We start from the raw sequence: 27,310 nt of genomic DNA, 5'->3' as shown, positions 1-27,310 counted from the left end.
TTTTATGGGTTCGAACCAACACGGAACAAGAGCTAATAGGTAGCTAATGGCCAACACAGACGTAAGAGACAAGTTCTATAACAATGCCAAGCCGACTGCCGACTGACTGACTGACTGACTGACTGACTGAGTTTGGTTTAACGCCGCTTTTAGCAATATTCCAGCAATATCACGGTGGGGGACACCAGAAATGGGCTTCACTCACTGTACCCATGTGGGGATTCGAACCCGGGTCTTAGGCGTGACGAGCCAACGCTTTAACCACTTGACTACCCCACCGCCCCCGCCAGCCAACTGAAGGATGTAGAGATGGTTTGAGTGAACCTGTAGAACTCAAACTGTATGTGCCAAAGTACTGCCTTGGTTGGATTCTGTGCCTAAGCGTGCCAACCACTTATGCAGGATTTGCAAAAGGTATGTAGATATACAGTACAACCAGAAATTATTGAGAATTTTAAGATTGTAATTTTTTTTTTTTTCACTCATTACTCAGGTATTAAATGTGAATATTAGCAGAACATAACTCCAGATTCAAAGACAGGTGAACAGTTAGTATTTTGTCAAGTCACCATGGGCAGCAATGCAGGCTTCAATGCGGCGGGGCATACTACTGAGAAGTTAGAAAGTCGTGGTCCATGCTGTCCCAATGTCGGACCACCACTTCTTTCATTTCAGCAATATTTGTCAGATTATTTTTTTTGACACTTTCCTTCATAAGTCCCCAAACATTTTCTGTTGGATTTAGGTCAGGGCTATAGCTTGGCCAATCTAATAATGTCATATCCGAAACCAGGGCTGTGAATGCTTTGAACGATGTTTTGGGTCGTTGTCCTGCTGGAAAATCAAAAATTTTCCATAGAACATGTGAGCAGATGGAAGTAAATGTCCCTCGAGAATATCTGTGTACCGCTCACTGTTCATATTCCCTTCAAATACAAAGAGGGGCGTTGCCCCTAACACAGATATGCCACCCCACACGTTCAATTTCGGACTGTCCTTTGGGCGCTGATACAAAGGTTTTTCAGTTTGTTTGGTCCAGAATTTCAGTGTATTAGGAAACAGCCACACAAAACTTTCATCTGAGAAAATCACATTGTCCCAGTTGAAATTTCTTAGCTGTAAGCACCAGTTCAACCTTCACCCCTTTTGTTCAGGTTTCATGATCGGTGATGGAATTCCTCGACTTTTCTGCCAACCCATTGCATTCAGCTCAGTTCCTCTATCAATCATATCCAGCCTTAAGTTTTCTTAACTCCTTCGTTTGTTTTTAGAAACAAGAATACCAGGCCGCCTCCTGTCACCGACAGTCAATTTTCTGGGCCTACCTGCGCCTCCCTGGTACTCAATGCCATATCCATTTGCAATATTTTTCAAAAACGATAAACAGTGGACAAATGGATGCCTGTTCTACTTGAAATCACTTTAGCTGATCTGATGTCCTTGTTATAACACTCTAAAATCAACTTCCTCTTCTCTAAATCATCCATACTGAGGATCACTGAAAATGTCGTCTGCTGGCAAGTAAACAAAGGGGGATAACTCTTCACAAACTAATGAAAAAGGATTAACGGAGTTATCTCTCTTGAATGAAACCAAGCACTTGATAGCTGGTTAAGGTTATTTATACTAGAAATCCGATTAAACATATTCCTAAAATTCTCAATAATTTATGGTCATACTATATATATCTATATAAGTTGTGAAAGGTGCATTGATATTACAGTTAAAATGCTGCCAATCACAACGTATCATATCCCTCTCATCACTTGGTTGTCATCACTTCAGCTTGAGTGCTACATGCAATTAACAAGAAGTTTTTATTTTGTCTAAGACAAGACTGTCACATCCATATGTACATAAAGAACAAAACGTCTGAAGAAATTGTGCCTCAGTCCTGAGAGTTATAATTGTAACATAACACTAAATCATGGACATCTGATGCCTGAGGACAGATCACAGAACTTGGCTCACCTAGTGTCAGCCTTATCATAGGACATTCTTTCAGGACCTTTCAGGGGTGGTTAGACTTGGTCCCTAGAAACCTATTTTCATGTACATTGTGGGGATTCTTGGTGTGACAAGCTCTCAAGCAACCTTTGCTGGTTTACACTGGGGGGGATTCCAGATTAGACTTGGTCTGTAGCAACCTATTCTGGTGTACACCTGCTAACTGTCCCAAAAGTAAGAACACCACAAAATGGCAAAAGGACTTTTATTTACACCGCATCAATCCTATGGAACAGCCTGCCACAATACCTGAGAGACAATACCAGACATGCTTCTTTTTATCCCCCGCAACTTCGTTGTTTATCGGGATACAGAAACGAGGTGAGTCTGTCACACTTTGTCCGAAGCATATCTTCTAAACTAATGGTGATATCTTGGTACACATAGACGTGCCTTTTGGGGGTTACACCCAGATGGGAATTTTATTTTATGCGGTTTCCATGGAACATGATTAGGCTGTGACTATGAGGATGTCATCTTGTCTGGAGCAGATCTCCTAAATTATACACACAAGCTTCATCAAACTTGGTACACATATCAAGCATGAACCCTAGATGTGCCTTTTGGGGTTTAGATCCAGATATGAATTGTATTTTTTTGTGGTTTCCATGGAAACATGACTTAAGCTGTGACAATGAGGATGTAATCTTGTTCCATTTTCCATGGCAACAAGTTAGGCTTCAACTGAATTTGGTGGTAGTGCTCCTTTCTGGAGAGATCTTAAAACCTTTCAATTCTCTCCTTCCACTTTGCTGTATACACTCCAAAACATTGACATAATCTTACTTAGTAGACATATTCATAAAGAGTATTTTGCCGTTGCGGGGGATATTGATGACTTTGTCTTCTTGCTAGGTCACAACTTAAGACCTATCTCTTCTCTCAAGCCTTTTCTCTTGGATTCTTGGTTAGACAAGGTCTCCAACAAGAATTCTGAGTTAGACGTGGTCTAGATTTCGTAACTCGGCTGCCATCATATAACTGGGATAATGCTGAGTGTGGCCTTAAACTACACACGAAAACTTATTGAAGTTTAAAAACTTTGTTTCCCTTTATGTATTGCACTCTACTGATAATGGTTTAGTCTTTGGCTTTGTGAACTCTTTGTCACAGATTAACAGAAAAAATAATGGACATTTTCTAATTTGTAAATATATAAATTTATTCAACAAAGATATATATATATATATACTTCACTTAACATATCATTGACTGTACAATATCGTGGAATAGTTCATGTATCAAGACAAACAAAATAAAAAATTCCACAGAGGTTTCTCGAGGCTCATGGAGAATTGTGTCAAGAGCCTTGAAGACTTTCTCAAATTGCCTCAGCACCAAGAACATAGCTTCCTGGATATTAACATCTGAATATCTGATAAGAATGACAAGTCACTTCAAGTGGAGTTCATTTGATGTTAAAATAGATTTGCTGACATTTGTAATCTGAAGTAACATACTACTTGCATACAGCCACAAAATCAACCAATCCATTTCTGAAAGGCAGAGATCTCCAAATCACAGATGCAGGAGTGAGAGTACTACCTTGCATTGACATCCGTTGTTTTCACCCTCTGAATATATGACTCTTAATTATTCTGCTGAAGGGAGTTTTCCTCTTCAGCTGGTGGCTCCAACCAGGAATTTGATTATCCTTGGTACTGGAAAACAGCCGCTGCTCCCATGCCAGTGCCAATACACATGGAGACAACACCGTAAGCCCTGAAACATCAACAGTGTAGAATATACACCACACCGTAAGCCCTGAAACATCAACAGTGTAGAATATACACCACACCGTAAGCCCTGAAACATCAACAGCATGTAGAATATACACCACACCGTAAGCCCTGAAACATCAACAGTGTAGAATATACACCACACCGTAATCCCTGAAACATCAACAGTGTAGAATATACACCAGACTGTAATCCCTGAAACATCAACAGTGTAGAATATACACCAGACTGTAATCCCTGAAACATCAACGGAATAAATAAAAGATTCATTCAAACATGAAGAGCGTAGACTACGCACCATGATATAAGGCTGGAAACATCAGTGGTGTAGAATACACAGCACACCATAAGCTCCAAACCATCAATGATTACTCAATATGTGAACTGAATCAAGTGTCCCATGACAAGTGACTTCCTGTTAGGCCCTACTGCACCATGCTGTCTGTACCAACTGATCAGCTGACTTGTATGGGATTTTTCAAAATCGTTAACTGGCCAATGTGATGGCAAGAGTATATTTGTGAGTAAGGATACACTATATTCCTCACCTGCCCATGAACTATACATGATTAAACCTTGTTATATACTTCCACTTCAATGATTCATACAAGTCTCCAGAACATAGGACATTACTTTGTTGTTTGGCAACACTGTAAGGAATCTTCCACCTACATGATAGCGGTTGTAAATTGTGGAGTCTGCACCAGACAATCCAGTGATCAATATTGTTAGCAATGATCCACGCCATCTTGGTACCATGACATCAGCCTCCTACGACCAGCTGGGGACCTGTTCTAACCCTGAATCACCAAGTGATGCTAGTACTTACGGTTTGCCTCTTCTCTTGAGCTCATGCAACAAAGTCCCTATCTGCCTGGCGCCAGTACACCCGAGAGGGTGCCCCAGGGCGACCGCACCCCCCTTGGGGTTGACCTTCTCAAGGGGAATCCCCAGTTTCTCCTGACAGTACAATGCCTGGCTTGCGAACGCCTCATTGATCTCGAAGATGTCGATGTCACTGACCTTGAGACCTGTAGTGATTCAGGAGATAAAACTACCATATTTTGAAAATGATGAAGTAAGACTGACCAGTTGGATACCTCCTACTGTAATTTAGATCCAAGTGCTTTAACGCATTAATATCACTATAAGTCCCATAACATGCTAAATAATACGGATGTTGGCATGACATAATCGACACACATGAATTTAGAGTGAGCAGAGACCATATAATAGATGGTTATTATATGGTCTCTGGAGTGAGTTAGTTTGGTTTTATGCCACTTTTAGCAATATTCCAGCAATATGCCAGAAATGGGCTTCACACACGTTGTACCCATGTGGGGAATCGAACCCGGGACTTTGGTGTGACGAACGAACGCTTTAACCACTACCTCATAAATTTAGAATATCTGATATTTCTGACAAGAAATACACACAATCAGTGTCTGAATTTCTTTACTCTGTCATTAACTTTTTGACTTTCACAAGAAAGTCCTTTCAAACCAACATCAGGCATCAAAGCAAGTTAGTATTTTATTTGCTGTTGGTATATTGGTTACTCAAAATCTCACATAGTTAATACCTGGGACCCCCAAAATCATTATTTGAAATTTCCACATACAAACACCACAAAAAGTCACATATATTGAAAAAATCCTATATTATTGAAGGGATTAAGATTAAATTATGATAATTATGTCACTCAACTGTGTTTGATATATTTGAGAAACAAAAACTATGTAATCCTTTTTTATCCATAACATTAATAATAATATTACAATCACTTACTTGTTTTGTACCATTGCATCTGCCCAATAATTATGGTTCACTGAAATATATGTTTCTATTTCATTTCTGTTTTGACCACCAAGCTACAATTTGGAATTTCCGTTTAAATTGTGTGAAATGGAAGAGAAAAATGAGGATAACTGCTGTACCTGCTTTCCTGAGAGCCACAGGGATGGCCACGGATGGACCAATACCCATGATATCAGGAGGGCAACCTTCCACAGCATAAGACTTGAGGACGCCCAGGATTGGCCAGCGCCTCCGCTCTGCTTCTGACCGTCTCGCCAACAGCACTGCTGCAGCACCATCACTCACCTGGCTCGAGTTACCTGTCACAGAAAACAACCACCACCATCACTCACCTCGTTTCTAAACATACCAGCAGTGGTAGATCCCCTCACTAAACATACCAGCAGTGGTAGATCCCCTCACTAAACATACCAGCAGTGGTAGACCCCCCTCACTAAACATACCAGCAGTGGTAGATCCCCCTCACTAAACATACCAGCAGTGGTAGATCCCTCTCACTAAACATACCAGCAGTGGTAGATCCCTCACTAAACATACCAGCAGTGGTAGATCCCCTCACTAAACATACCAGCAGTGGTAGATCCCTCACTAAACATACCAGCAGTGGTAGAACATACCCCCAGCAGTGGAAGATCACTAAACATACCAGCAGTGGTAGATCCCTCTCACTAAACATACCAGCAGTGGTAGATCCCCCTCACTAAACATACCAGCAGTGGTAGATCCCCTCACTAAACATACCAGTGGTAGATCCCCCTCACTAAACAGCAGTGGTAGATACCCCTCACTAAACATACCAGCAGTGGTAGATCCCCTCACTAAACATACCAGCAGTGGTAGATCCCCTCACTAAACATACCAGCAGTGGTAGATCCCCCCTCACTAACCAGCAGTGGTAGATCCCCTCAAACATACCAGCAGTGGTAGATCCCCTCACTAAACATACCAGCAGTGGTAGATACCCCTCACAGTGGTAGATCCCCTCACTAAACATACCAGCAGTGGTAGATCCCTCACTAAACATACCAGCAGTGGTAGATCCCCTCACTCACTAAACATACCAGCAGTGGTAGATCCCCTCACTAAACATACCAGCAGTGGTAGATCCCCCTCACTAACCAGCAGTGGTAGATCCCCCTCACTAAACATACCAGCAGTGGTAGATCCCCTCACTAAACATACCAGCAGTGGTAGATCCCTCACTAAACATCACTAAACATATCAGCAGTGGTAGATTACCCTCACTGAACATACCAGCAGTGGTAGACCCCCTCACTAAACATACCAGCAGTGGTAGATCCCCTCACTAAACATACCAGCAGTGGTAGATCCCCTCACTAAACATACCAGCAGTGGTAGATCCCCCTCACTAAACATACCAGCAGTGGTAGATCCCTCTCACTAAACATACAGTACCAGCAGTGGGTAGATCCCCTCACTAAACATACCAGCAGTGGTAGATCCCCTCACTGTGCAGTGGTAGATCCCCTCACTAAACATGGTACCAGCAGTGGTAGATCCCCTCACTAAACATACCAGCAGTGGTAGATCCCCTCACTAAACAGCAGTGGTACCCTCAGCAGTGGTAGATCCCCCACTCACTAAACATACCAGCAGCAGTGGTAGATCCCCTCACTAAACATACCAGCAGTGGTAGATCCCCTCACTAAACATACCAGCAGTGGTAGATCCCCTCACTAAACATACCAGCAGTGGTAGATCCCCTCACTAAACATACCACTAAACATACCAGCAGGTAGATCCCCCTCACTAAACATACCAGCAGTGGTAGATCCCCTCACTAAACATACCAGCAGTGGTAGATCCCCACTAAACATCACTAAACATACCATACCAGCAGTGGTAGATCCCCTCACTAAACATACCAGCAGTGGTAGATCCCCTCACTAAACATACCAGCAGTGGTAGATCCCCTCACTAAACATACCAGCAGTGGTAGATCCCCTCACTAAACATACCAGCAGTGGTAGATCCCCTCACTAAACATACCAGCAGTGGTAGATCCCCTCACTAAACATACCAGCAGTGGTAGATCCCCCTCACTAAACATACCAGCAGTGGTAGATCCCCCTCACTAAACATACCAGCAGTGGTAGATCCCCCTTCCTTGAAAGCAGGGCGAAGTCTCCCCAGTCCCTCCAATGTGGTGCTTGGTCTGATACCATCGTCCTTGGTCACCTATACCAGAGATGTGCATTATCTTAACACAAATACAATCTACTTTCTGCATACAAAACTCTAAACTACCTGCATTTCACAATATTAATATTGATCTAAATTCTATTAACATACCTTTCTTTGAACAAAATATTTACTTCATTTGTAAAAATATAACATATTTGAACTCGCTGACACACTCCAAATTTGGCTGGAAAATTTGGAGTTTATCTAAATGGGATTTTTTAGCATTCAAATTTCTTTTATTCCTTGCACAAATGTAAAAATAAACCTCTTCCCTTTTATTGGTCCTGTTAAAATACAAGACACTACAGTTCTATTAGTTATAACTATATCAGAATGAACCGGGAAAGGAGTTACTCCCCATATGGGGAAGTTAAAGGGAAGTTTTACAGACAATTGCACGAGGTCGTATATCTGACACTATGATGGTGTGTATAAATCAATGCATGAACTTGTGGATCAGGGCCGGTCTGGTGCCAAGATTTTTCCTGGACACCTACCGTGATGGTCCTCTCATTCCCATCTTTATCCAGAATCTTGGTTGTCACAGGAACCAGCTCCGCATCAAACAATCCCGACACTGTCGCCTTGTGGGCACTGTAACAAACAACAACCTGTAACCATGGCAACACCTTGAGGGTCAGGCATGAGAAGGTGAAGATGTTTTCACCTACCAGTATATCACATGTAAATAACCACAAATCTATATATTTTCAATAAAGGCTACCACTGTCAACTATGAGTAATCAGTTGTGCCACAAACAGTAACTCCCACCCCAAGCCAAACCTTACTTATTTCTTGTGTGTGTTGCGACATTCACATGCCAACAATATTTTCTCAACACATTTTTCTGCAGGCAAAAAATACAAATAAAAAACAAAATAATCTGTCTTCACATATTGTGTAACTTATTTTATGAAGATGGAACCTTAGAACACCATGCTAATGCTTAAATTTATGTATAGATGTAGATTGACCTGATATACTTAAGGAACAATATCATACATCTAGTTAAAGGAAAATTAAACTGACTGATGTTTTTTTAATAATTGCAATGGTAAGAGTACTGAAAATTCAGTGCAAGTGAGCCATTTCATTCTAAGATGGTCCTAGTGAAGATTGACACTACAAAACAAAACAAGGACTGGTTGTTTGGGAGTCAAGATTACATCATCTAAATGGGTCATATATCTTAAGAAATTGACCAATAGTGACCATGAATGAATTCAACCCAGGCCTTCAGTGAGACGAGCTAATATTTTACCCACTAGACTATATCTGAGGAATGTGTCAAAGTTACAAGGCAGCAAAGGATTATAAGACAGTGAATGATATTGTTTTTCATTAATACTTACTTTTGGTGTGATCGCAACGAGAACCTGTCTTGTTTTTCCCTTGATACCCCAAACCTTTCAGCAACATTCTCCGATGTGATACTGAAACAGTCACAGAAATCAGAGGAACTTGATTCATGTTGCATCACAAGCAGAATCACTGATTGGTTGAAGACCTAACTGATTGGTACAAGACCTAACTGATTGGTACAAGACCTAACTGATTGGTACAAGACCTAACTGATTGGTACAAGACCTAACTGATTGGTACAAGACCTAACACAAAAACAAAAATATAAGTTGTCATGGTTTTGCAAGAGAGCTATAAAACTCAGTTCCATAATTTTGAAAAAAGATGTTATGCGTAAATATGAGGGTGTGCCCAACCCTTGCACCCGACTCTGAGATGGATCTGCCATTACCCATATATAGAGACACCACATATTAATATGCCAATCCATACTCAAAATACGTCTCTCTCCCAACAACCCTGATTTCAACACCAGTAGAAGTCAAAATAACTTTCTTCTGACCGATCTAACATTGATAAAAATAAATCTATTCACATGAATTTTTTTCTTGAAATATTGTTATTTTTGTAAAAATAATAATGATGTTCATTATGCATTATCATAAATTTACAGCTAAAAGAAACCGCTGACCATTTCTAAACACTTTACATCAAATCACATGTTTCAACAATCCATCTCTTACATCAAACATGGTCTTCAGAAGCGACGTATCACACTTACCCCATCGGGATGAGGCACTGTGCTGCTTTCTCGTCTTCAAACACGTGGGGGTTGATATCCATCCCCTTCCGCAGCATTTCATTCTTGGTCATAGACTCAACACTGAAAATACATGTCCAGGAATCAAGGGATATAATTTGTTTGCTGTTACAATTTCAATATTCAATTTCACATGTGTCTCTGAAATCTTATTGCGACACCCCTCAAAGCCCAATTTCTACTTTGCATGACCCTCTATTGAACATCATAAAGTTGCCATGATGCTTCATTAGGCGAGGTCAGTTCTAGCAGCATCAGCAGCATGTGTTCCCTGTTAGGCTTTAGTGAGTGAGTGAGTATGGTTTTACGTCACTTTTAGCAATATTCCAGCAATATCACGGAGGGGAACACCAGAAATGGGCTTCACACATTGCACCCATGTGGGGAATCGAACGGCATGACGAGCAAACGCTTTAACCACTAGGCTACCCAACCACCTGTTAGGTTTTAAATTCGAACCAGAGACATTGTGTTCCTAAGTTGGGCACCTTGTCCACATCACAGGCCCTCGTGTCTTTGCGAGGATTAATGATTAAAAAATATTGTTTTTGAGATGACCCCCGACTTGAAATGCTCCACAGTACAATACATCATAATGTATTATACTGTGAAGCATTTCGAGTCGGTTGTCATCTCAAATTTTTGTATATATTTTATAAAATCTTTAATCCTCGCAAAGACACGAGGGCCTGTGGTCAACATGACCGAAGAGGTTAACTCCGTCAGCAAACTGACATGGTATAGATGTGGGATGACTCAGCGCTCTGCTACATTTGTGATACTGCGACAACAACTACATCTTGCTGACATGTCTCAGTCTGTCATTGTCAAAAAATAAATATAAACTAAATATTGATAGAAAACTGCTGTACGATTTAGCTGAGGTTAATTTGTGCTGTATCACGTGAAGTTCATTGGCTTGGAACGATGTGTGGCTCTTTTCTTCATTGCAGGGTATAAGGATATATTCTCCCAATCAGAAATCCAAATGAAGCCTATTTTCATGATGGTAGGGTATAAGGAATTTATTCTCCAGCTCAGAAATATACTTCACTCCAAGGCAGGATATATGGCATGTCATCAAGAACATAGACTGACTGACTGACTGAGTTTGGTTTTACGCCGCTTCTAGCAATATTCCAGCAACATCACGGCAGGGGACACCAGAAATGGGCTTCACACATTGTGCCCATGTGGGGATTCGAACCCGGGTCTTCGCCGTGACGAGCCAACGCTTTAACCACTAGGCTACCCCACCGCCCCCAAGAACATAGAGATCAATCAGATCGGAGCATTCTAACATGGCAGCAAGATGTATACATCACAAAGCATGTTATACATGTGGACTTTGTAAGTGAAAGAATGAATTATATCACCCAGTTAAAGCAGTCGCTCATTTTGCGAGTCACACTTCTGAAGGACAACCACTCACCCTGCAGCCAGTCCGACGTCACACTGTCCAGTCCGGATACTCCCTGTAACAGACAAACATGTTACTGATTGCTGAACACTGAACAGAATACAAACCTAAAAGTTCAGACACTCTTTAACAGTAAAACCTTCACATTTCATAGATAGTCAATAAATAGTTTCATGACTGCTGTAGAGTATAGGCTGTTTTTGAGATTGCACTACTATAGTCTGCAATTGACTGAAAAGGGAGGAATGTTGGTTTATGGAAACTGAATGAGTGCCCTGTGAAGATCCCGGTTAGAACTGGTCTTCACCAACCCATGCCGGTGTAGCAGCCCAGAATAACCCCCCACCAGATTATACCCCGGGGTAAACTATAGGCTAGCCCAGTTTATACCCCGGGGGTGTATTCTGGACCAGGCCAAAGTATACCCCTCCAGCCCAGACTATACCCCCAAAAAATTATGTTGACAATTCACTCAATATGAGTGTGTGACTCGGGCAATGGTCTTGGAGTCATTTAAAGGAATTTGTAGGTGCATTTCATTTACATTACTGCATAATACAAATTTTATTAAGTATTTGTTGAGTGCCTATCTGCAATATGATATTTTCGACTTTGCGTAACCCAGCCATGCTGATATATCAAGGTTAGTAGTTAGTTATTTGCTTTATTTAGCGACGCACACACAACTAAGGTATTTCGGCAACGGGGTAGTACAACATGAACAGATTAACTACGGGCACACTCTACTCATCAATTTAATTAGAGCTGTACCATTATGGAGGTGGGTGTTGTCTTAATTAATACCCTTTCCACTGTCTAACAACTGGCTGTCTAACTAATGGGAGATAACTGGTGTGAGAAAGGGCTGGTGTGAGTAGGGGCTGGTGATGGTGTAAGTAGGGGCTGGTATTTATTTATTAATATGAACAAGTGACTCTGGAGACTGAGGTCGTAAGAGGTGACTAACGGGATCGGGTGGTCAGGACTCGTTGACTAGGTTGATGTATGTCATCATATCTCAGTTGTGTAGCTTGATGCTTATGATATCAATCACTGCATTGTCTGGACTTGATTATTATTATATAGCTGAGATATTGCTATACAAACACACACAACAAACAAACTGTATGAGTGAAGGTTTATCACCTGCCACATTCATGAACGCCTGCAGTCCGGATGAACACTGTCTGTTGGTAGATGTACATGGCACAGTCTCAGGAATACCACTGCAAGTGAAGAATCATTGACTTTCTAGTATTAATGTGCCAAATATTTTTTCAGTTGTCCCTTATTTAATGACACACCAATTGTTTGAGATCACCCACCCTCTTTACAACGCCTTATGCTGAAATTAATTCAGCAGGCTAAAGGTTAAACACACTAACAAATATTAACTTACCTCTAAGACTTGCACTCCTGTGTCTCCCTGTGAAACTCACCTGTAAACCTGCTCTCTGTGAAACCCACCTGTAAAACTTGCTCCCATATGTCTCCCTGTGAAACTCAACTGTAAAACTTGCTCCCTGTGAAACTCAACTGTAAAACTTGCTCCCTGTGAAACTCACCTGTAAAACTTGCTCCCTGTGAAACTCAACTGTAAAACTTGCTCCCTGTGAAACTCACCTGTAAAACTTGCTCCCTGTGAAACTCACCTGTAAAACTTGCTCCCTGTGAAACTCAACTGTAAAATTTGCTCCCATATGTCTCCCTGTGAAACTCACCTGTAAAACTTGCTCCCTGTGAAACTCAACTGTAAAACTTGCTTCCTGTGAAACTCAACTGTAAAACTTGCTCCCTGTGAAACTCACCTGTAAAACTTGCTCCCTGTGAAACTCACCTGTAAAACTTGCTCCCTGTGAAACTCAACTGTAAAATTTGCTCCCATATGTCTCCCTGTGAAACTCACCTGTAAAACCTGCTCCCCTGTGAAACTCACCTGTAAAACCTGCTCCCCTGTGAAACTCACCTGTAAAACCTGCTCCCATATGTCTCCCTGTGAAACTCACCTGTAAAACTGTGCGAATCTGGCTGTGTTACACCCTGGCTCCAGCACTGTGCCTGATGAATGGAAACAGGATATCACTGATGCAAACAGAGAACTATCCAAAACACAGCAGTCATTCATAGAAACTTATAAGCAGCAGCACAGATGCTTAGACAGTGAGACAAAGTAAAACAGACGCTGGAATATCTGTACATCAAGTAAGTTTCCTTGAAACTAAGTCACTTGGACATTGTCATTATGGAAATAGAATATCAGCTTCTGATGGACATGTAACATATTTGGGATTAGGCCAAATAAAAAAAATGTTGTGGTTCCGATTACAGCTCTTTATAATTTAGGGTAGGTAGGTAGGATTTTTTTTTAAAAATTTTTTTTAGAAGTAAAGTACAAACTAATAACACATTTATCAATGTGTAATTGTTTATTTAGTGAAGCTAATGGCCACCATTTATTCATACCGCTTAAATAAAATAGGGTTGGCACCAGAATTCAAGGGTCAATCAGGTAATCGGAACCACAACATTTTTTTGTTAGGCCTTCCATTTTCTTAGAAAAGTACCATCCTTGTAATGTATCGGGTGTAAGTCCCATCAGAAATGGAACCTACACTTTCAGAGTGAGGCACAAAATCTGAATCTCACAAGGTGAGCAATCTAACCCACTCAACCTCTGCAGACTTTATAAAAAGAGAATGTCTGACAGCTTGAGGTCTTGATATCACTTTGTGTACATCTAACTCTTATAACTCTCAGATCTCAAGACAATGTCTTCTCTCCATTCCCAAAGTTTTCCTTTCTTCCTTTGGCAAGAGGTCTTTCCAGTACGCTGGTCCTACTCTGTGGAATTCTCTCCCTCTCCACATAAAGCAGTCCCCCAAATTGGAAACTTTCAAAATTAAGTTGAAGACTTTCTTTTTTTTCAAAGCCTATCCCTAAAATCAATCTTTCTGTCATCAATTTCAATGTATTCTTATTTTGCTATTTTATCCTCTGTATGCATTGTATGTATGCTTTTATGTAGCGCCTTGAGCATGTATCAGTGGGTGGAAAATGGCACGCTAAAAATATCCATTTTATTATTATTATTATTATAAGTGTTTACTGGCATGGCCAAAAGTTATAAGAACACACAATGCCTTTTACAAAGTGGTTTGATGCAATATGTTCTATTTGGGGTTGCGCTTTCTCAGTTAAGTTCAAATTCTATACTTGTTGGGGTTCAGTCCCAACCGGAATTCGAACCAAGACTCACAGACAGGCACCAAATCGCCAGCACACAAAGTCAGCAAAGTCTGTAATCCCAGATATATCATATTTACACTTAACCACAGTCTAAAAAGCCTTATTAAAGGACAGCATGTCTCCTGCAGCACCCTTGGTCTGTTTCAGTGACAGAAACTGATATAATGTGAGATGGAACAAACTAGTTCACTTCCTCTGTCTCCACATACCAACACATATGTCGCCAATGTCTGCAGGATTCACCCCCGACATCCTTTATCACAGCCTTGAACACGTGTGATAGCAGCTCATCTGCATAGGTGTCCTGAAATTACAGGTTCAGTCATGGATATCATACACATCATTAATGCCAGAACTTGATCAGTTAATCAATTACAAGTGACATACTGTGATGGTAATGACAAAATGTAATATGATGATGATCATCATCATGAAAACATTTATATAGCGCCAATTCCAGTCCAAAAGTACCCAGATAGCATTCGGACGTTGGCCCAACGTTGGGCCAACATCTGAATGCTATCTGGGGTACTGCTCAGTAGCACTCGCTCTCCGAACAGCTCAAGAAAGAAAAGTTAGACACTGTATGTTTTCTTAAAAAGGTATGTCTTCAGTTTGGATTTGAAAATCTTCAGGTTGTTTATTGTCTTTAGCTCCAGTGGAAGATGATTCCAGAGAGTGGGTCCTGCCACCTGAAATGATCGATCCCCAAACCTGGTACTGGACTTAAAGCGTGGGACAACAAGAAGACCAGGCTTTTCAGATCGGAGACTTCGGTGGGGCTGATATCTGGTGATATCCTCCATATATGATCCTCCACATAACACTCAAAATTTCATTTACACTCATGGTTTTATCACAGATATAGGTAAAACACATATATATGATGGCTAGGTAATTAAACATGGACAATAATAATATACACATTAATACATTATGACATAACATACTGTCATCAATGGACAGTAAAATAACTACATTATGATTATCACATGTTGTTATAGTTATACATAATCATAAAAGATCATGTTTTAATGAGACAGCGATAAAAACAGGCTGTTCGTCCCCAACTACTAAGGCCTAAAAAACCCCTTGTGGTTCCGATTTCCCGACCGACCCTAAATATTCCTGCTCAGCCTAACAATTTTACTCACCATATAATAAATTAAATTTATTTTCTGACACATGAGTAATGTAAAAATATTTTGCAATAAAAACAAAAAAAACTACCTACCTACCCTAGTTCTGAAATGTAGGAAATCGGAACCACAACATTTATTTTTTTGGGCCTAAAGGCCGCTTACTGGATCCAGAGACCATATATAATAGACTAGTATATGGTCTCTGCTGGACCATTGCCATTGGGATTTTCAGTACCTTTGCTACCTGCATGGGCCCCAGCAGGATTTACATCATCCCTTTTGGTATTGACGATAAGTGACACATGTAGCCAAGTTAAAAGAACACATTCTATAATTACGACCATGATAGAAATAAATATATACATATATACTGATGTGGTCTAAGATACCATCTCCGACTTGACACGTTTCATTTTGAACATTTTTACAAAATAACTTCCGCCTTTAGTAAGCAATGGTTCAGAACATATACATACAACATGTTTACAGTACAAAAGACAATGTCCATTTTGCAAATCACTGACAACAATCTCATTAATGACTGAGATCATATATCGGTCTATGGTATATGGTCTCTGTTAATGACTTTGCATTTTTTTAGTAACTGATGATACAGGTGCAAAAAACAAACCTTAAATGACCCCCTTTTTGCTTTTCCTATCGGAGTCCTCAACGCTTGTACAACAACGATGTCGTCCGCAGAGTTTGCTGATGCTGCCACATCGTGTGTCGTCACCGACGAGCTCAAATGGCCAAACACTACGTTCAGACGATCCATGATTGCTGCCTGCGTTTAGTCTGAACTCTGAACCCAAGCAAAGTCCAAGGACATCGGGGAATCCCCTTGCTGCGAAGGGAAATCCTGGTGACGTCATATCAATGCTCAAAACGAGGCTGGGTAAGCGCAGGGGACAAACAGCCGAACCTGTCGCCACTTCACGATTTTTCAAATTGTCTTTCGTTCGATTGTGTATAACAAATGAAACTGTTTTTATCCACATGAACTTTGCAATTTGCCTGCTACATGAAAAAATGTTGATGTATTTTTCAATCACAAGAAGAAGCCGATCGTTATTATATATGGTATTGTTAAAAAACAATCGCGCATTCTGCAGGGAGTGAGTGGGTTTAGTTTACCCCGCTTTTAGCAATTTTGCTGTTCATTCAGTGTTCCGGCCATTGTCCACTATCTGTCCAAGGGATACAGGGAGGCACTTTCATTTAAAGCTCAGGATATTTTTACTCGTGCAGTAGTGCGCTCCAAAAGTCAAATAGGCTCCAATGATCGTGGGTTCAAATCTCAAGATTCTCCCTACTAATGGTTTTTCGTTACGGCTGTTCTTGATGTTTGAACAAAACTATAAATATATAATTAATAAACTATTCATTTATAGCATAACATTTGTCATTGTGCATTTTTAGAGTATGCCTTTGCAATTTTGTGAAGGGAAGAGATAATTAAACTCCATTCCATAAATGGGAAAGGTTTATCGTTTTCCATTGCATCACTTCACTGTATGAATCTTTTGACTGTAGTGTATGTATTTGTAGAATATGAATATGTAGATATTTTAATGAATGCAACCTGTACAAGATGATTATCTGACACCTATTTGCTATTATATTGAACAATTCTCATACGGATTGATTATTTCGCTGTCCAATTATTTGTTTGTAAACTGTTGCAGGGTGATATATTGATCTGGTGACTTTAATGAAAAAGTGTACTCACCACTACCAGCGTGTTTGTCATTGACGAGCTGGTCACATTGCTCAATCTACAGCGACATTTCAAATACAGCGACTATATGGCTATTTCAGATAAAGGGGCCTTTAATAAGTTACAGACAAATTTCACAATTGTTCCATCACTGTTGAGAAAACAATGGATTACAACGGCATAATTTAACGATAAGTACTGCATTCAAGGCCTGTTATATTCATTTTATAGGTGTGTGTATGCGTGCCTGTATGTGTCTGCGTGTATGAGGGGTTACCGCTTGAAAGATTGACAGAGAGACGGTTGTCCCTCTATTCTTTTCACAACGAGACAGGTAGGAAAGGGGACGGACTGACTGACTGACTGAGTTTTGGTTTTACGCCGCTATTAGCAATATTCCAGCAACATCACGGTGGGGGACACCAGAAATGGGCTTCACACATTGTACCCATGTGGGGATTCGAACCCGAGTCTTCGGCGTGACGAGCCAACGCTTTAACCACTAGGCTACCCCACCGCCCTTTAAAGGGGACGGAGCACATTAAACAAATTAAACCATGCACCCTATTTATGGATTGGTCTTCTGTTTTGGGTAGGGGCATGAAATATTGTCACACAGAAACTACATTTGCGGAATGGGAGAAGGGTCAGAATATGAGTTACGTAAAAAGATGGCAGTAAAGAACACCCCAAATCATTTTAACACACACAACACACCCATAATGAGGGCTTCACACACACCCATAATGAGGGCTTTCGGATCAGAAATTCGTGCTTCTAATAAACACCTTTTCCATATGATATGTGGATCAGAAACGCCTTCATAACTCTTTCCAGAAACTGTATCATGCTCCATTATCAGATATGGATATGGATGTCTACTGACATTTTAAAACATTATCTTATTCATTTGATAATAAATAATGACACAAACTGATATTGTATTTAACATCACATGTATGTAGCTGCAAAACTTTGACGCAGAATGCATAGGAATTAGGTCACAGTTGCCACAATCATACCTAAAATATGAGTCCAGGTCACATGCAAAAATATTTTTTGCGTGCCTTGACACGGATGTTTCATGTATAAATTCACGGTAACCGTTCTGAATTTCATTTGGACACTGCCACAACTAAGGACAAGTTATTGGGTTTATAATTACTTGTTGTGTCGCCGGATGCGTTAGTACGACTTAACTAAGACTTATTTCAGTTTCGTCTAGTTCCTTTTACGTACGCTTCTGCTGTCACTCAACTCTCTCCCTCCCTCTGCTCTCACCCTCCGCCTGGTTGTCTTACCAGTAGTATCTCGTGCACATACCTGAGATGTGACGTGGAAACGTTCAGATGTCAGTTTCTATCACAACATACAGAGAGGAGAAACAATAACTGTTGTCTCCGCTCGTCCGCACATCACCAAACACTGATGTCTCTTTCACAGGTTTCCCCGACCGCGTCATACCAAAAGACGTTAAAATATGGTACTTGTTGGTCTCTGCCTGGCGCTCGGCATTAATGGGTACAACAAGGACTGGTCGGCTCGGAGTCAGTATAATGTGTCTGAGTGGGGTATTCATGCTTCACTGCGGCATGGTATCTCAGTGGGCTAGCACTATAAAACCAGCTTCAGTCTGGGCTAGTACAAGCAGCCGCACATACACACATACACACGCATGCACGTCATCATATGAGCGAAATATTCTCAAGCACGACGTAAAACCCAATTTCACCTCACCTCACCTTTTACAGGTATGTAGTACTATGTACATTAATTTATCTCTTTTCTGTATGGTAAGCTGATACTCACTATGATCATTAGTATAGGACACGCGACTGTAGAATCAAAATATTACATGTACCCTATTGTGAATTATCTGGCATTGCGCTGCACGAGATTACTAATTGAAAAGCCAAGGCAAGGCACCATCCCGTAAGTATGATTGTGAGTGACAGGTGTGTTCAAGTTCCCTGTATAATATACATAGTGTCATGTTATTTTTTAATGTAACCTGTAGAGTAACGGTAGAATAATGTATTTAGCTGTTCCATTTAATGCATCACTGTAAACTTATGTTGTTCTACTCTATTTGGATATCTGTGCCATATGTTGAAAATTTGTATAAAATGTGACTTTCTGCCACTTCTCTTCTTAATCTAGTAGTGCATGTGGTGTGGGCCAAAGAACTGCTCTTAATCTGGTAGTGCATGGGTGTGGGCTAAAGAACTGCTCTTAATCTGGTAGTGCATGGAGTGTGGGCTAAAGAACCGCTCTTAATCTGGTAGTGCATGAAGCGTGGGCTAAAGAACCGCTCTTAATTTGGTAGTGCATGTGGTGTGGGCCAAAGAACTACTCTCAATCTGGAAGTGCAAGTTTTGTGGACCAATGACCCAGTCTAACAAACCCTTGTAGAAGGTCGCGACAGCTAACCTTTTGAATTGACCATTCAGAATACAGATTACCGAATCGCGAAAGCTGACATTCGCACATACCGACTCAGTATAGCAGTTTAACGAATAATATTGACCCTAAGTTTACTACACAGGCTCTTATTCTGGCGGTGCTTGTGGTGTGGGCCAAAGACCTGCTTTTATTCTGGTGGCATTTTCCCTCAAGTGCACTTTCAGCCGTGACTCTCTTAAGTCAATAATAAGTGTGGACATGCCCCCTATGTTGTGACTGGTTCATTTAACAATGCTCTGAATGATTACCGATGTATCGTGCGACATATGTTTGACATGTTGTGTTTAGTGTTTCGGTATACTAAACTTTCACGCCATAAATAATTTTTAGCATATTTTCACACTTAAATCGTTACGCAATGTACACATCTCAATTTCCCAAACGCAAAAACAGTTTTCTAAAAACTATCAATTGATATTATTTGCATACCTAATAATTATCAGGATTCATTTCATATTCTTAAAAATGTAATGTCAGCAAGTTCGTTTTTTTAATCTTTTTGTTTATTAATTATGATGTAGAGATATTTCTTATTCCAGCAAAACCAATACAATAATTTTCATTCTGTCAGATTTAGTGACGTGGTTGACAGCGTGGAATAATGCAATATGAGTACATGATCCCAATCACTGGACTATCTGGTCCAGGCTCCGTTGTTTTTGGGCCCACATCATAAAATCGGAATAACCCTGAATGTGGCGTTAAACACGAATGGAACTATACAGAATAAAAAGTGGATATTGGATGACCAAATGTGTCCAGACTGGCTTTGGAACAAAAGACCGCATCCTAATGTTTTCTTTTTCTAGTCTTTACAAACGTTTGAATGAAAGGGGACGCGATCGATGCCACAGTTTGCCTATATTATGTGTTAAAGTATCGCGGAACAAACAAAATATATTAGCAATATGCCTCAGACATGGGCGTTACACATTTTACAAGTGTTGGCGTGACTAACGAAGGGTCTAACCACTTGGCTACCCCACCGTCCTTCTTCATGAGCAGCTTCATGATGGCTGCACATCATCTTGAGATTGTCTTTGGGCTTTTTCGCTCCGAAGTGATTTTAACAGTCTTCAACCCGAAAACACTGGGGGTGATACTGGTAGCTCTGAGAGAGTATTTAGCTACTGTCTGAGCAGAATCCACTACGACCACACTGGCTTATTCCAGTTGTATAGTATGTCTCTGGGCTATTAACTAGCAGGTATGAAATGGTTTGGTGCGCACTAGTTAGGAAGTTCCTGTTTGTAAGAGGCGGTCGGGTTGCCTTGTGGTCAAAGCGTTCACTCGTCGAGCCGAAGACACAGGTTCGATTCCCGACATGGGTACATTGTGTGAAGCCCATCCCTGGCGTTCCCCGCTTTGAAATATTGCTGAAATATTGCTAAAAGGGGCGAAAAACCATACTCACTAACTCACACACTCACACACTCACTCACTCCTGTTAGCATAAGATACGATAAATGTCACCATAGTAAAGTACAGATTCTAGTAGTTTTTGTCGGGTCGAGTTCCATCCGGCATTAGAACCCACACCCTGAGAGTCAGTACACAAAGTCAGACACCTAACCCGCTCAGCCACCGCGGCTTCCACAAAAAATGGAAGTCGGACAACTGGTAGTCCAGACCACAGACTTTGTGTACCCCTCTGAATACATCATGCCAGTTAGAAAGTGGTGAATGTAACATGTGCTATAGTTGGGATTACACTTTCTTACAAACCCATTTAAACCTCTTTCTTTAAAAAGTACTAGAATCTGTACTTTAATAAGAAATCGTAATTCCAAATATAACATATGTTTAAACTAAAATCCAATAAGAACCACTTCGGTTCAGTTCAGTCAGGAAGCACTAAGGTCGAGTCATGTAGGTTGCAACCATAGTGAGTGAGTGAGTGAGTTCAAATTTAACGTCACATCGGCAATATTGCAGCCATATCGTGACGAGAACAGTTGATATCAATATGCAAATCAATAAATGTATAACGTAAAAACCTATCGACGAAGGACAGTAAAACAACTAGAATATCGCAGATATACATGTAAAACTGGTAAGTAAATCTAAAACATTCTAACTATAGGGGACAACACAATATAAAAATAGGCTATAGATCGCCAACAACTGAAGTTATATCACCATACTAGGGACCATGGGGACTTACAGTACCTTTGATACCTGCATGGACCCAAGTTGGATTTACACCATCCCTTGGTTGCAACCATAAGTGTCAGTCAGCTTGATGAGGTCTTTCACTGGTTCAGGAACAGGAAGCCTGTCCACAACTGATGGTAAAGACTGGCCCATGTGTTGTCGGATCTTGACAGAGGCTAGATATGTCAGCGCGTGGACACTTGATATGCATGTTCTCAGGTAATTGTACAATGTCTTCCCTTTGTGCTTCTGACACACTGAAATGTCGGAGTCACATATCCATCGGAAGTTTCTTCTGATTTCATACCCATTTGCTAAAAGAGTGCGTACTATCTGATACCTCACGTTCGGATTTTCTATTTCACATGCCAAATGTAATAAACTGTCTTCTTCGTTACTGTTCCCAATCTCAGAATGGGAGCCAGATGCTATGCAAGCACCTCCATCTTCTGTCAAAGGCGCATTTCTCTGCAAAAGGTACACAAGAATCTCCACATCGTGTTTAAGCACTGCCATGTGACAGTCATCAAACCTTGGTACGGCACCCAATTCACACAGACATTTAACATGCTCAAAATTCCTTCTCCAAATGGCTATTAGTAGTGGTGATGCCCCAGATTCGCTTTTGATATTAAGGAAATCTGAAACCATCTTTTCATTCATGTGACAATGGACAAGAAACTCAATCATGTTCCTATTGTCCCGACGTGTATCGACAGCATAATGGATTGGAGTGTTGGACATTGCGTCTTTTAGGTCCACAGACTGACCACTGCGTATCAGGAACTGGACGATATTCACATTGCCATAGTATGCTGCATAATGCATAGGTGCTTGTCCAAATCTTAGTCTCTTGCTTGGATTAAAACCACAGTTCATCAACAATCTGAATACTTGTACGTTGCCTGCTTTAGCGGCTACAAATAACCATGGCTCTAGATATTGACCTGCTTCTGTGCTTGTTTGGAGACAGTGTTTTACCGCCTCGACCTTACAGTCGGTAATGTTTCTAAACAATGAGCTCCGCCTTACACCTTGATTCGGAGGCCCCAAAACGGAGACTTGTTCTATTCCTTCTTGTATTCTTGGAGGAGAAACACAACACCTCTCTCCTGCACTTGATGCTAAGTCATCACATGCCTTAGTGAGTTTCACTTCGTTGTGGTTGTTCCGAATACCTATAAAGTTACATTCATCATCATCATCATCATCATCATCATCATCATCTGTAACAGATGAACGAGACTCAATCTGAGGATGCTCCTCAGCATAATCTGAAGTCAGTTGCACATGCGTGTTCTGGACACCTCGTTCCACGTTGCCATCCGTTGAGTCTGACGTATACAGAGGCAATACCATGTCTATCATTGTGCGGCTTTTGTTGGTTTTCATATTCACGATTACGGATTATTTGTTCTGTGGCTGACTGGTCTGGTATGTTGAATCTATATATCTGAAACACCATGAAATAGGACACAAATAATAATCATACTCGCCATGCTCACTCACTACATACCACCGGGTGTCAGCGGGAGAAAATGTGAGTGAGTTACAATTTTACGCCACATCGGCAATATTTCAGCCATATCGTGGGAGAAAATGTATAGATGTGAACATCTTTGTGCAAAAAGACATTTCAGAGCATGTGCTTAAGCTTGCTCCTTCATGAGGTGAATGGACGGCTAGACATATACACATTTTCGTCCATAAAATATATTTCCCTTGAGTGTTTGTTCCCTACATTGTTGCTGAACAAAACGGGAATCAGCCCATAGAAAAACAGTTGTGAAACCAGCAAACCAAAGAGATATGTGATGTATTTAAATACGATATTCTACAATTGACTAGGTTCACCAATGAGTGAGCGTGTTAGTGAGTCACATCGGCAATATTTCAGCAATATCGTGACTAAAACAAGTTTGTAACTTCATCATAAATACATGTAAATACATGTCAAATTATAGGTTTATAATTATTGATAGTAAATATTAAAAGCCTGTGAACGAAGGGCAGTAAAACCAACTAGAATATCACAGACATAAAAAATAAAACTAGTATCTATCTCTAAAACTGAATTCAAATTTGGACAGTACAATATAAAAAAACAGGCTATAGATCTCCAGCAACCGAAGGTAGATCACCATACTAGGGACCATGGGGACTAACAGTCCCTTGTTACCTGCATGGACCCTAGCTGGATTTATACGGTTCACAAATGAATATAAATCACTACAAAAGTACCACTATGACAGTAGGATCTAGACTGCTATAAAAATTCAAAGGTATTATAAAACAATGGCTATGATTAGGGGTGGGTATTGCAGGAAATATTCATATTGCGATATATTGCGATGCGAAAGCATGTATTGCGATATGTATTGCAATATATTGCATGACATATTTTTAAACAAAACACTACTTATAATCGCGTTACTGCTTGATTTATAGAGCAAAAACACAACAAACTTACTATGCTTGATTAAGCTTTAATAACAACTTTTAATCATGATAAAATTAAAATGTGAATAATATTTGGCACAAATGTAACAAGGAAATATCCGAAGATTTCCGAGTGTTACGACGTTTTCCGAATGGAAGTAAAAATACCGGTTTTCGATCAGCGTATCGCAATACGTATCGTTTTCATGTCTGAACCGGTAAATACCGGTAAACCGGTTATATTGCACAGCCCTGGCAATGATTATGGCAATTCTAACCGTGATGTTGATATTTAATATGTACATCCAAGCAAGAGTAATCCATCATACAAAACTGGCCCAGACCGCGGGGTATAATGATCATTATTCAATATGCTTGTCTTCCCGCGACTTGAGATGTCAAGTTAGATGGACGGCTCCAATTACATTTACACGAACATGTCTAGATGGTCTACAATACTCTCTGAGTTAGTGTGTGAAGCCCATGTCTGGTGTTCCCCGCCGTGATATTGCTGGAATATTGCCAATATCGGCGTAAAACTAAAACTCACTCACTCTCAGATAGTAGACCAGCACCGTGCAGTACTCTTTCTGTCTAATTTTTGTACAGGTCTAAATACAGCAGGCCACAGCCCCTTGCTGGATCTAAAGGCACAATACTTTCCAGATCTTTCTGAATTTAGAAACCGCCTCCCTTGGTGTAGTGGTTAGAGCGTCCGCCCGGAGAGCGGAAGGTCGCGGGTTCGATCCCCGACCGCATCATACCAAAAGACCTTAAAATATGGTACTTGTTGTTCCCTGCCTGGCGATCGGTATTAATGGGTAAAACAAGGATTGGTCCGCTAGGAGGTAGTAGTGGGGTATTCATGCTTAACTGCGGCATGGTATCTCAGTGAGCTAGCACTATAAAACCAGCTTAAGTCTGGGCTAGTACAAGCAGCCACACATACACACGCGTGTACGTCGTCATATGACCGAAATATTCTTAGATACGACGTTAAACCCCATTTCACCTCACCTCACCTCACCAACGCGTATGTGTGGAAATGCTGTGTGTGGAATCTCACCAGCGTACACATTGCTTTCAATTTCTAGAAATTAGGTCAGTGTCAAATAAATTATTTAGCATTGTCAGAATTGCTAACTGTGATATAGATATGCCTCTGCCACAGACAAAACTCAATGTCTGTTTCATTGACACCTATTTGTCTGCCTTCCTGTCTGCTAATGACAATATGCAACACACAACTTCGATCACTGACCACATGCAATTTGAACTTAACACCTATCAGGCTATACACCATAAACGTAGACCTGAATTCTGTCTCTGTCACATTATGTAATTACAAAGACAGGCAGGTGTGATACTTGTACACATGACATGTTATGATGTCTGTTGATTGCACAATGCTATAGACAAAAATATGGTACTTGTTGGTCCCTGCCAGGCTCTCGGCATTAATAGGTACAACAAGGACTGGTCGGCTCGGAGTCAGTATAATGTGTCTGAGTGGGGTATTCATGCTTCAGTGCGGCATGGTATCTCAGTGGGCTAGCACTATAAAACCAGCTTCAGTCTGGGCTAGTACTGAAGGATGCTTACAATCATTAAGTTTGCATAGAGCATATGATTTGCACACAGTGCTAAGCCTTAGGACCGAATAAACCAATTCTGACCATATTCATGCTTGGAAATTCTGTTTTATACGTTTGCTAATTAATTAATTTGCATAATTAAATTAAATGCTGAAATCTACCTTTGACCCTTCACACCTTGTGAGTAGTACATATTATTTTTGAATATATCGGATGCATGTCAATATTAATTATTGATTTCTGTTTCTTTGTAACAAAACCAAAAACAAAATATCACAGTTACCATCAAACAAGCTTCAACTTTCACACGTAGGTTTTTTAGAAAGTTACTAAATTCTTTTGCGTGAAGTTTCTCTGTTGCAAGCGTTGTTAGAAAATCCACGTGTATATTCTAACCAATAGGTCACTTAAGCACCGTACTTACCACACGTGCATCCATTTCGTATCCATCTGCCAGTCATAATACTCTGTGTCACAATACAATGTGGAATCTCACTGTGCGCGTCATATTCGAGTTGGTAGGTGTCACGTGATACAACGGCCTCTACAAACACTTGATGAACTCTACAAACAATTGACGGAGTTGACAGACAGACAGAAATATTTTATTAAAGTGTCACACGTGATATGTTACAGGTAAACAATATGTCATATGTCTAGACAACACATATCACCCAGCCATAACATTGGCTTACGAAACACTACTAAAATAATTTAACTAAAAAAATGTACAATATACAATCTGGACGATTGTATTCATGACATACATAAAACAGTACATTGGTAAAATATATTAAGAATGTAACTGCCTTCTACGGAACATATCGTTAATAGCATCAGCTAAACGTTTACGAACCTTGATTTCAGTAGTATTCATTATCATAATAAATTTCAGATGATCACTATCATCTGGGCTAAAACTAAATTGATCTATAAAGTTACTTTTAAGATCATGGTAAAAAGCACAATTTAAAAGAAAATGGGCTTCAGACTCTACAGAGTCACAAAAGGGGCATAATCTTTGATTTATGGGTGTGGGGGGTTTGCTATAACGTCCATTTTCAATATTAAGAGGTAAGATACCACAGCGTAATTTACTTAGATTACTTCTCCTATGTCTAGACATAATATATCTTACATACAGTTCTGGTCTACAATCTTTTTTAAACAACCTGTAAGTGCGTAACTTATTACCGTTAACCTTGCCTTTGTCGTCCCAAAGCTCTGAAAACCACT

General features: G+C 40.4%; 1 protein-coding gene and 1 long non-coding RNA gene across 2 annotated transcripts; one reads left to right on the top strand and one right to left on the bottom strand.

The window, feature by feature from the left end:
* Window positions 1–3,148: 3,148 nt before the first annotated feature.
* On the bottom strand, window positions 3,149–16,543 carry LOC124264492 (3-ketoacyl-CoA thiolase B, peroxisomal-like). The gene is given in 13 exon segments (XM_046699236.1): window positions 3,149–3,729; window positions 4,576–4,777; window positions 5,687–5,866; window positions 7,673–7,766; window positions 8,270–8,366; window positions 9,126–9,206; window positions 9,857–9,958; window positions 11,328–11,370; window positions 12,462–12,541; window positions 13,322–13,373; window positions 14,771–14,798; window positions 14,800–14,865; window positions 16,335–16,543. Coding segments are annotated over 13 exon segments (1,245 nt in total). The 5' UTR covers window positions 16,482–16,543; the 3' UTR covers window positions 3,149–3,656.
* Window positions 15,114–27,310, top strand: LOC124264511. The gene is made up of 3 exons (XR_006895158.1): window positions 15,114–15,243; window positions 26,873–26,875; window positions 27,297–27,310. It is a non-coding gene; the product is annotated as an uncharacterized LOC124264511 (long non-coding RNA).

This window comes from Haliotis rubra, unplaced genomic scaffold (genome assembly GCF_003918875.1).
Source record: "Haliotis rubra isolate DU_JTF1 unplaced genomic scaffold, ASM391887v1 Scf1206, whole genome shotgun sequence".
Classification (NCBI taxonomy): Eukaryota; Metazoa; Mollusca; class Gastropoda; order Lepetellida; family Haliotidae; genus Haliotis; species Haliotis rubra.
Note: the sequence above shows the minus strand (reverse complement) of the source record. Positions and strands in the feature narration are given on the sequence as shown.